This window comes from Hyla sarda, chromosome 12, assembly GCF_029499605.1.
Source record: "Hyla sarda isolate aHylSar1 chromosome 12, aHylSar1.hap1, whole genome shotgun sequence".
Taxonomy (NCBI): domain Eukaryota; kingdom Metazoa; phylum Chordata; class Amphibia; order Anura; family Hylidae; genus Hyla; species Hyla sarda.
In genome coordinates, this window is record NC_079200.1 from 41731568 (window position 1) to 41744105 (window position 12538).

General features: G+C 43.8%; 1 protein-coding gene across 4 annotated transcripts in view; it reads right to left on the reverse strand.

Annotated features, from left to right (window-relative positions):
• The window catches only part of FMNL1 (formin like 1), a 169901-nt gene that overhangs the window by 34248 nt on the left and 123115 nt on the right, over window positions 1-12538 (reverse strand). For all 4 annotated transcript variants that reach the window (XM_056549329.1, XM_056549327.1, XM_056549326.1 and 1 more), the window contains exon 5: window positions 2184-2267. In XM_056549329.1, coding sequence (XP_056405304.1) covers window positions 2184-2267 — 84 coding nt within the window. The remainder of the gene's footprint in view (window positions 1-2183; window positions 2268-12538) is intronic.

Below are 12538 nucleotides of genomic sequence, written 5' to 3' on the forward strand. Positions count from 1 at the left end.
AAAGCCGCTCCATCTCTGCAATAGATAGGATGATCGCATCAGATGTCAGCAGTGACACCCGCTGTGATCTGTTCTTACCTGCAGGTACTACTACTCCCAACATGGAGCACACTCTGCTCCATGCTGGGAGCTGTAGTACCTGTAATTTCTGACACCTGTTGCGATCTGTCTATTAATGCAGGTACTACAGCTCCCAGCATGGAGCAGAGTGTGCTCCATGTTGGGAGTAGTAGTACCTGCAGTTAAGGAAAGATCACAGTGAATGTCACTCCTGACACCCGCTGTGATCCTCCTGTATAATGTATAGATGCGGCCGCTCTTCTATGGTCCCCTGCACTGATGTATATTTACACCTATTCATATTTCCCACAGAGAGCTGTGATTGGCTGGAACCATCTGGCCAATCACAGCTCTCTGTGGGAAATATGAAAAGGTGTATATATACGGCAGTGCAGGGGACCATAGAAGGGCGGCTGGCCGCATCTATACATTATACAGGAGGATCGCAACGGGCAATCTGTCAATTAGTACAGGTACTACTACTCCCATCATGGAACAGTGTGTTCCATGCTGGGAGTAGTACTACCTAAAAAAAAAATATAAATTTTTTTTTTTTTTAAATGTGAAAAACATACACACACTACATTTTTATTATTTTCGGCTACATTTTTAGGTCCCTGCCCGCACACGTAAATTGATCCCTGTTTTAAAAATTTATACAAATTTTGTTATAAAAAAGATACATTACGTTAGATACAATTTTTTCCTTCACTACTGTATCTTTTTTATTTATTTATTTATTTTTAATAGTACCCTATGAAATTTTATTTAAAAAAAAGGTATCTCCATCACTTTTTTGGATCGCTAAAGTCCAAAAAAGCATAAAAACTGCCTGAAAAAACACCAAAGTTAAAACCCACATGGTGTTTTTCTTGGTGTTGTTTCACTCCCATAGACTTCTACGGGAGAAAAACTCCCCGATTTTGATGAAAAAATCACCAGTGGCTTAACATGCTGTGATTTTGGAAAACCGCCAAGGAGCTGAAAAACGCTAAAGAAGAGTGAAAAAACGCCAAAAGGATTAAAAAACGCCAAAGTGAAAAATGCCAAGTGGAATAAGAATTTTTCAATTTCTCATTGATTTACAGCTAACATCTGGCCGCATCGTTTGTTGGCCCAAAAAATACCATGCAGCAGAATTGAAGTTTTTCTTGGCGTTAAAAAAAAAAAAAAAAAAAAAGTAGAAACTTTGCCTTAAAAAACAAAACACGGTCTTCCAAAATATTACACTAGAGAGGGCCATAGACCTAAGAAACTGTTACAATGGTTTTAGCACATCCCTTCCACCCTGCTATCCACCCACCCACTGCAGTAAAACCCTGCCCCCTGGAGACAATGTGATTTATGACATATTGTCTCTGACCACATGGAATGGTGGGAAAACTCAGAGACAACAGTAAAATAAGAAGAAAAGCAGTGGGAAATCCCAAAACAATCAGTCCAGCACTCCGGAGTAAAGTATAAAAATCACTTCTTTATTATCCATAGAGATAAAAACACTGACGCGTTTCGTATAACCTTTATCAAGGTATGAAGAGTTTCACTCTCCATACCGTGATAAAGGTTATACGAAATGCGTCGTTTAAAAAAAATCTGCACTGCCTTTGTGATTTTATCTCTATGGATTATAATAAAGAAGTGATTTTTATACTTTACTCCTGAGTGCTGGACTGATCGTTTTGAGATTTCCCACTGCTCTTCAGCTTACGCCCTCACTGCATACAGCCAAGTGCATGCCCGTGCACCTGGAGCTCAGACCGCTGGATACTTGTATTGGAGATTTGGTGAGCTGTATCTTTCATTACTTTTTGTAAGTGTGGGTTCTGTGCATGAAATGGGACAAAGTAGAGGTAATAGATGCAAATTACACAGTATAATAACTTGCCATCATGGCCTCAAAGGCTGAAGAAAAAAAATCCCGGAATACCCCTTGAGGGTCTATTTACACATACAGTATCCTGAGTATATTTGATGTACAGGATTTGAAGCTGCAGATTTTACAGTTCATTGTAAAGTATATGACTGAACACAGCATCAAATATGCAGCTTAAAATATGCGCAGAATACTGTACAAGTGAATAAGAAATACATTTGGAATAGAATTACATTTTTTCCTGACTTACGGAAGAGAACCCTGAGCATAGGACAGGTATTCCACCAAAGTATCCAGACCGCCAACTTTTTTGCTGAGGAATTCTTCCACCCACCTGTGATCAGAAACAGAATTCCAAATTAGTTATGTATGGAAAGAGGTTTGTCCTAAGACTTATTTACAGTCTTGCTAAGTTTTAATTCATTTTTATTGTCAAAAACCCTCTGTGAGAACAGCCAATGAGAAATACAGTACACACTTCCTTCCTGAATAGTCAGTACGGCAGGTTATTCATTGGAATCTCTTTGAGAAGACCACCCAGAATTGTCCCCAAGGGCCTGAAACTCTCCATAGTAAAATGGCGAAGGAAAGCTGTCTTCTAAGAAAGTCTTTTAACTTCTAAAGTGGACAATGGTTCGGAGGGCCATAGTGGTGATAGACTAGAGATTCTAGGACTCTGCCCAGAAAGAGATGACAAATAGGGCGTATACATGACAAAAAGGGCAGAAATATGGTCTTTTAAAGTACTTGGTTTTAGACCTTTCCTAAAGCCTGACTGAAGAAAGTCCTAACTCAAAGGGTATGTTCACATGGGTATGTTGCTGTCAGGGCAATGTCCCTACGGAATTCACTCACTGGTTCTGGAGTGAGCTTGACTCCATAGTACTGCTGGGATGCACAAGGTCATAGATCCCAAAACAGTTATTGATTCCCTATGACTTTTCCTCCTGAATGACATTTGGACTCAAGACATTTGGACTCAAGAATTCAACATGATTCCTAAAAAAGTCTTTTGAACAGGGATCAAGCTGACTTTATATGTATTAACCACCCCAAGGACTCCAGCAGTTTTATGGTAACCTGAATATTTACTTCTACCATGTTTACTTCTTTTGTGAATATCCTAGGCGCAGATAAAATCCCAAAATGGTGTATCGGCAGTCTTACCACTGCAACCCATGTTTTACTCTGTTACTCTGGGCTTCAACCCATTGTTCTCATATTATGATTGTATACTCATTCCATGCAGACATGACAGTGTCCTTGTTTCCTCTGTATCTGTTTTATTGAAAATGCCACAAAGCTTGGATCTTGAGTTAGTGTCTTCTGACCAAATGTAAAGCCTGAGGGTTCTATGGGCTAAATTTGTCAGGGCTGCTCCTTTTGGCTGAGATCCTCTCTCTTTCAACTGAACAGTCAGCCAAAAACCCTGTTCCCAAATAGACTTGTTCCTCAAATGGTCTACAAGCTGGAAGACCATTTTGGACGGCTCTCCAAAGTGTATCAATGTTGTTAGACAAAAAATTATATTTTGTTATCCTCCTCCTTCTCCTTTATGAGACTGCTTAGAATCTGAGCCTCTGGCAATGTGAAATCGAGTCAGATCTGAGGTACATATGACTTTTTATTTCTTGCATTTTAGAGCAAAGTTACTGTATTCCGAAATCGCAGTCATCACAGAGATAGGTGTGTTAACCTCATTTTTTTTTTACTAGCGGTTTAATTTCCAGCAGGAATTCAGAGTTTTCCTGTTCAAGGGTGCATTCCCACGTGGCGTATTTTGCTGCGTATTTGCTGCGTATTTGGTGCTGCGTATTTTCCTACCCATTGACTTCAACAGAGAAAATAAAATACGCAGCAGCAAATAAGCAGCAAATACGCTGTGTGGGAATGTACCCTAAAGGGAAACAGAGTAGGATCACCTGCACCAACCTTCATATTCACTAGGTGAAAATTGGTGCAACCGTTTAGGAGAAATTCATCTTATTGGTAACATTTATCTCCATATACAGGATTTGGTCAGTAACAGTATGATGGTAACATATATGGTGATATTTTCTCCTTGTATAGTCTTGTTAATAACGATATGACTTTCTTTTAGAGGTACTATCTCATTTCTAAAAATTGTCTTAGCTATTATAACATTACACATATATTCTTACTTTTCTTCTTACTTTGTATACGAAAAATAATTCTCTTTCTTTCTGACTTGAGATCTCGGTGTGTACAGGCTGCCTGAGTATGTACAGGTTGCATGAGGGTGATAGGGGTGTGTATTCAGAAAGAGGAAGCTGGGTGCATCTGGGCATGGTTAGGGGCAAGGCTGGGGCTATGGACTCTCTGCCTGGGTGTTTTGGAGACTGAGCAACGTCCCTGTCTCCTGTACTACTGCACCAAAATTCACCTGGTAAGATGTATTAGAAAAGTGGTCACCCCACACTATCTACTTGTATATTCAGACCCTGCCATCAGTTTCCCTTTACAAATGCTATCCCTAAAGCCTGAGCAAAGCAGTCTTTAACAACATAAAGGATTGTCCACTTTGCAAAGAGCACAATTTTTGGGGGCCATTTTAGTTTTTTATTTCTATTTGGATCGTATCACTCTGGAAAAGATGAATGACCATCAGAATCCTAAAACATAATATATGCAAGGATTGCTGGACCAGAACCTGAAGCAAGATCCACAGTTTTAGCATGTCCAGGGTCCTTCTTGAATTAGAAATGGCCAAGAGAGAGTACAGCACCTCACAAGGTAATGCTATAACATTATTCCCCTAAGGGTAACTGCCCCCCAATCAAGCCCCCATTTTAAAAGACCACACTTCTGGGAGGGCTGCAGGTCACCCAGATCTTAATTCATTGTCAAATCAAAAAAATCTATGCCAACAGGAATGAGTACAGCAAGCACAGTGGATGGAGTTTCTGCAAGGCAGAAGTAGGCCGCACACCTCAGTGATGGAATTGGGGTGTAGGGGGGATATACATTACCTATGAACCTCCCCCAGAGAGTGCTGGGGCTGCCCCCAGCCGACCATTGCATGAACAAGGAGGCAAGCCCCAATTGACTCACAGGTACTGACATCCCTGAGCCCACCATGACAGCAGACCCAGGACCTATCATGCTATCGTGCCTGCCCTAGTAGCAACAATAAATAGCACTGGTGAAGGGGTCTTTAATTTTTCATGTGTCCTTTTTTTCCCCTGTCACTAATAGGTCAATCGTAGTAACTTTTTTGTGGGGCCGTTATGGAAGCAAGAAGAGAAAATGGCCACTATGCAAAATGTAAGGTCGGAAAATTTCTCACATTGTCCTGGATAAGGGGGTAGTCCTCTCAAAAAGGTAATGAATAATGAAGATAGAGGTGACTTGAGAGTGAGGATATTTGCATATTCATCACAGAGGCAGGCCGGATGGAGAATAAGGAGGAGGCAGGGGGCTTCCCGCCTCCATTGATTATTAGTAAGTTACCCCCCTTTAAAGATATTCACTTGCACTATAACCAGGGCTCAAGTCCTGCAGGAATGCGTGGGAACAGAGTTCCTGCACTTTTTCCACAGAGGGAACACCGTTCCCATTAGCTGGCGTCCTGCAGGACCAGCCCTTGAGTGGATATCTTGGGTGAGTTCCCACACTTTTTTTCCCCAGGACTTGACCCTTAACTATAACCCAGTATATTGAGTTTAGTGCGGGTAAACCGCCTTCCAGTTTCTCTTGAACACTGTTGCCCTAGGCATTTACCCACGAGGGCCTAATGGCAAATACAGCCCTGACAATCCCTACTGATTACAAAGATCCCCAGATTAAGCCCCATTAATCAGCTTTGAAGAATACCCATGATTTTAGGTGATTTTAAAAATAAGCTGCCCTGTGTGTTGCATGAGAATCAGCACTACTTCTGGCCATTATATAACTTGTATATAGTATTTATCAGCAAATACAGGATACAGTACATAAGTAATATAATATATGTATACAGTGACGGAACTGCATCAGTACAGAATAAGTACTGCAATGTATGTACAAAGCGACTCCACCAGCAGAATAGTGACTGCACCTCTAAGCATAATACAGGATGTACCTCAGGATCAATTGAGGATATGTACCATAATGTATTTCCACAATTACAGTTTCAGTCTATAGAATTATGTTATGCAGTGTGCTACCTCCATGTGACATTTAGACTTTAATGGTGTGAAGAAGAAAAAAATGTAATGCCTCATACTGCAAATTAGTGATAATCTGACCCATGATATGACACCTATCCACTGTGGAAGTTTTGCAACATCTGGAGGGCCACAGATTGAGACCACTGTTTTAGAGGGACGTTTGCTTAGAAAGTTTTCAGGTTTGTGGTAACAGAAATCTCAGTGCCAAAGGGGCTGATCCCTTTACAGAGTCTGTTCATCTCGGAAGACAGAGGTGGTCTGTAATCTTCATCAATATAATCTTCTCGTGTATCTGCGGCATATCAGAAGATGACTATACAGTCTGATCACATGATAGGGCAGGAGGAGCTGAGCAGAGTGATATGTATTGTTTTCTGGGGACACATTCAGTGGAACCTGCATTTTACATTTCAAAATCACTGGTCATTCTGGGTTTGGGAGTCCAGGGGGTGGTCCTATGCAGTGTCAGTCCACTGGACTCCTAAAGCCAAAATGAGAAGCAGTTTAAATCCTTAAAGGAGAAGTTTTCGATCGCTGAAGGTCTTACCGCTGGGACCCCCCCACGATCTCCTGTACGGGGCCCCGGAAGCAGGGCCTTCCATGCCCCCTCAATATATCTCTATGGGAGTGCTGAAGATACCCAAACACCTCTCCCATAGAGATATATGGAGGGGGCATGGCGGCTCATGCTGAGAGAGACAGGGCCCTGTACAGGAGATCGTGGGGGGGGGGGGGGGGTCCCAGCGGTCGGACCCCGCGAAGCCCCCCCCTGTCATCATAAACTTGTAATTTAAAGGAGATACATCATGGGGATAACTTTTTTTTATATCTCCTTTAAATTACAAGTTATACTGAATCTCTATATTCAGCACCTTATGGCTCTATAACATGAAGTTGGTGGATTAAATGGTATTTTTATGGTGACAGGTTCCCGTTAAGTACAAAATAATGTAGATATGATTCAGGTAATGGATATTGGGCTAAACAAAGCTATAAGAGGTTGTTTCATTTCACTGAATTTACAAATGTGGTGGCCCAGTACAGGAGTTGCACCCGTGTACCCTTGCTGCCCTGTCAGGCAGACTCCATTCAGTGACCCCCTGTTCCCCCCCTGTACCTATGTTCCATGTCTAATGTTAAACACCTTTGTTAGCTGATGTAAAGTGTATTAACTGTCATATACCTTTAACCCCTTAACGACGCAGGACGTATATTTACGTCCTGCGCCGGCTCCCGCGATATGAAGCGGGATCGCGCCGCGATCTCGCATCACATCGCGTGGGTCCCGGCGCTAATCAACGGCCGGGACCCGCGGCTAATACCACACATCGCCGATCGCGGCGATGCGCGGTATTAACCCTTTAGAAGCGGCGGTCAAAGCTGACCGCCGCTTCTAAAGTGAAACTGAAAGTATCCCGGCTGCTCAGTCGGGCTGTTCGGGACCGCCGCGGTGAAATCGCGGCGTCCCGAACAGCTGATCGGACACCGGGAGGGCTCTTACCTGCCTCCTCGGTGTCCGATCGACGAATGACTGCTCCGTGCCTGAGATCCAGGCAGGAGCAGTCAAGCGCCGATAATGCTGATCACAGGCGTGTTAATACACGCCTGTGATCAGGATGAGAGATCAGTGTGTGCAGTGTTATAGGTCCCTATGGGACCTATAACACTGCAAAAAAAAAGTGTTAATAAAAGCCATTTAACCCCTTCCCTAATAAAAGTTTGAATCACCCCCCTTTTCCCATAAAAAAAATAAAACAGTGTAAAAAAAAAAAAAATAAACATGTGGTATCGCCGCGTGCGTAAATGTCCGAACTATAAAAATATATCATTAATTAAGCCGTACGGGCAATGGCGTACGCGCAAAAAAATTCCAAAGTCCAAAAAACCGTATTTTGGTAACTTTTTATAACATTAAAAAATGAATAAAAAGTGATCAAAAAGTCAGATCAAAACAAAAATCATACCGATAAAAACTTCAGATCACGGCACAAAAAATGAGTCCTCATACCGCCCCGTACATGGAAAAATAAAAAAGTTATAGGGGTCAGAAGATGACATTTTTAAACGTATAAATTTTCCTGCATGTAGTTATGATTTTTTCCAGAAGTGCGACAAAATCAAACCTATATAAGTAGGGTATCATTTTAACCGTATGGACCTACAGAATAATGATAATGTGTAATTTTTACCGAAATATGCACTGCGTAGAAACGGAAGCCCCCAAAAGTTACAAAATGGCGTTTTTTTTTCGATTTCGTCGCACAATGATTTTTTTTTCCGTTTCGCCGTGCATTTTTGGGTAAAATGACTAATGTCACTGCAAAGTAGAATTGGCGACGCAAAAAATAAGCCATAATATGGATTTTTAGGTGGAAAATTGAAAGGGTTATGATTTTTAAAAGGTAAGTGTCACGATGCCGGCTGGCAGGTAGTGGATCCTCTGTGCCAGAGAGGGATTGGCGTGGACCGTGCTAGTGGACCGGTTCTAAGTCACTACTGGTTTTCACCAGAGCCCGCCGCAAAGCGGGATGGTCTTGCTGCGGCGGTAGTGACCAGGTCGTATCCACTAGCAACGGCTCACCTCTCAGGCTGCTGAAGATAGGCGCGGTACAAGGGAGTAGACAGAAGCAAGGTCGGACGTAGCAGAAGGTCGGGGCAGGCAGCAAGGATCGTAGTCAGGGGCAACGGCAGGAGGTCTGGAACACAGGCTAGGAACACACAAGGAAACGCTTTCACTGGCACAATGGCAACAAGATCCGGCAAGGAAGTGCAGGGGAAGTGAGGTGATATAGGGAAGTGCACAGGTGAAGACACTAATTGGAATCACTGCGCCAATCAGCGGCGCAGTGGCCCTTTAAATCGCAAAGACCCGGCGCGCGCGCGCCCTAGGGAGCGGGGCCGCGCGCGCCGGGACAGGACCGAGGGAGAGCGAGTCAGGTACGGGAGCCGGGGTGCGCATCGCGAGCGGGCGCTACCCGCATCGCGAATCGCATCCCGGCTGGAAGCGGAATCGCAGCGCCCCGGGTCAGTGGATCTGACCGGAGCGCTGCAGCGGGGAGAGTGTAGCGAGCGCTCCGGGGAGGAGCGGGGACCCGGAGCGCTCGGCGTAACAGTAAGGAGGAAAAAACGAAAGTGCAAAAACGGAAAAACCCTGAGTCCTTAAGGGGTTAAGTAATGTTGCTATGCATTGTAACCAAGGAAGGTTCCAGTGACCATGTGACCTACAGGGTGACCTATGGGACCCCTACAGAGTCTCCCACATATAAACCCTGGGAGGAGATAGTTAGTTTCAGTTTAGAGCATGCTGAGCTACAGCAAGGTCAAGTCCTGAGAGAGAGTGTCTGGTGTCCTGAGGAGACCTGAAGCCTACCACGCAGCCACGCATCCAAAAGTCCACTGCCCCACAGGTGAACGTCAAAACCTGGTAAGCTACAAATGGGGTGAAGTCTGTCTAGTCAGTCCAGGATCCAGTGGTATACCTTTGGGTAGTGTAGAGGTAAAACCAAGCCCTGGCGTCAGGAACACAAGGGGTTAATGTCATCTGCCCCTAGGGTAATTAAATCTGCCCTCATCACACCCTCACCACACAAAGAACTGCAGTCAGACCACACGTATGTTGACTTCCCTTTCGGTTCCTATGGTTCTTAGTATAACCTCCATTTTCAAGTGCTATTACATGCACTCACCGAACGCATGTATGCATAATAACACAATGCGGGAAAATACTGAAAATACAAGCAATTTAAGCAGCTATGGGGTTTTTGCAAGTTATTTCTCTCTAATAATGTATACTTACATTACATCCTCAAAACAGTTTACACTTAATTAAGAAAAGAATGACGGTGCTCAAGGTAGAATGGAAATAATATCTCAATGATATATCTATATATATATAAAACTCAACGTGTGTATGTATGTATGTGTGTATGTATGTATGTGTGTATGTTCCAGCATGACGTCCAAACAGCTAAAGATATTAACATGAAACTTGGCACACATGTTACTTATATGTCAGCAACAAACATAGGATAGGTAATTTAACCCTTACTCACCCCCATTTGCCAGGGTCAGGGTTTATGTTTAAAGTCCCATACAAGTCAATGGGAAATATATGTTACGGCATAACTTCCAAACGGCTGGAGATATTTTGATAATACTTGGTCACATGTTACTTATATGTCCACTTAAAATATAGGATAGTTAATTTAACCCTTAACTACCCCCATTTGTGAGGGTTTGGGTTTTTCTTTAAAGTCCCATACAAATCAATGGGAAATGTATGTTCCCACATAACTTCCGTACAGCTGGAGATATTTCAATACCTGGTAAACATATTACGGGTTGGGATAGGAGGTAGACATAGGAGGTCGGGATAGGAGGACGGGATAGGAGGTTGTGATAGGAGGTCGGGATAGGAGGAACAGGATAGGAGGTCGAGATAGGAGGTCGAGATAGGAGGTCGTGATAGGAGGACGGGATAGGAGGTTGTGATAGGAGGTCGGGATAGGAGGAACAGGATAGGAGGTCGAGATAGGAGGTCGAGATAGGAGGTCGTGATAGGAGGATGGGATAGGAGCACGGGATAGGAGGACGGGATAGGAGGATAAGAGGATGGGATAGATGGACTGGATAGAAAGACGGGATAGGAGGACGGAAAAGGAGGACGGGAGAGGAGGACGGGAAAGGAGGTCGAGATATGAGGACGGAAAAGGAGGACGGGAGAGGAGGACGGGAAAGGAGGTCGAGATATGAGGACGGGAAAGGAGGACGGGATAGGAGGACAGGAAAGGAGGACGGAATAGGAGGACGGGAAAGGAGGTCGAGATAGGAGGATGGGAAAGGAGGTCGAGATAGGAGGACGGGAAAGGAGGTCGAGATATGAGGAAGGGATAGGAGGACGGCATAGTAGGACGGGATAGGAGGTCGGGATAGGAGATCGGGATATGATGACGGGATGAGAGGTCAGGATATGACAACAATATATGAGGATGGGATGTGAAGTCAAAAGCTTCCTCCTTTGTTTATTTTCCTCCCCAACAAGGATTACGAAGGAAAAGCCGGGCAACTCAGCTAGTTTATTACATAAAATATATAGCTGTCTGATAAGCCACAGGGCCCTTGTGGCTGACCTCTAGCTATATAAAAATAAGGATTAAAACATAATAATACTAATGGTGTGAAATGAGTGAATAATACTATAGTGGCGTGGGAACTGCTGCTGGAATCAAGTGCAAAAAAAAAAAATGAAATAAAACAATCCAATAGTAAAAGTTAGTAGGGCATTGTGCCACTTGTAGTCCGTGCACATAAAATGATTTATACTTTCAGGTGATTGTACATTCTACTGATCTCGCAAGATAATGAGCAAATAGCGTTTATTCCAGGAATTAAATAATGCGCTTGCTCCGGTAATAGATAGTAATACTCAGCACGTTAAAAATGTAGTGTCACAGTATATAGTGCGGCGGTGCTGTGCCCCTCTCACCTATCCCACCGATCCCGCGAGACGGGAATGTGGATCGAATCAGTGTGATCCTGCAGCTCCTGGAGTTGACAGCGCAACTCCGATGTGTAGGTTAAATCTTGCCGGCACTGTTCTTCTGCAGCAGCGTGCAGCTGTATGATCCGCAGACCTGTGGAGTGGACCTCTGCTCTGCGGCAGGTAAATAATCCCCAGCATCCTCGTGTCTTTGAGCGTGGGGTGCTTGATTGACAGGGCACTATCTGTCAAGGGCTCCTGTAGCGGTGTGCTGGGCAGCAGCAGACCTCACTGGGCAATGATGAACTTAGGATTTAATGTACAGGCTGGACGCGTTTCAGGATCGCCAAAGATCCTTTCTTCAGCAGCTATGGTATATTGTGGACCACAATATACCATAGCTGCTAAAGAAAGGATGTATGATATTTTATCCATTCTACCTTGAGCACCGTCATTCTTTTCTTTTATTTTCTTAATTTTACATTATTTATTTAACACCTAGGGTATCGGTTTTAGGTATTAAAGGTTAGGTGAGAGCCTTCCATTTCCTTTGCAGTTTACTCTTGTTCTAGATTCACAGTGCTAAGCTGGCACCCATCATTAAAGGAGAAGTCCAGCAAAAATTTGTAGTAGAACAGCGTTTGGACCCCCCACAATCTCCAGGATGGGACCCCGACTCTCTCAGTGAGGAGCGTGTGTCATCTACCAGTAGACGACAGGCACTCCATTCATTTCTATGGGAGCACCGATAAAGCCTGAGCGCTGTCTTTCGGTCTTTTCGGCACTCCCGTAGAAATAAATCAAGCGCGTGCCGGCTACAGGACACGCTCCTCACTGAGCCCCGGGTCCCACAATCAGCTACTTATCCCCTATCCTGTGGATAAGGGATGAGTTAATTTTTGATGGATATCTCCTTTAAAAGATACTGTCTGTCTGCTTTTTACAATTACTTTTGAG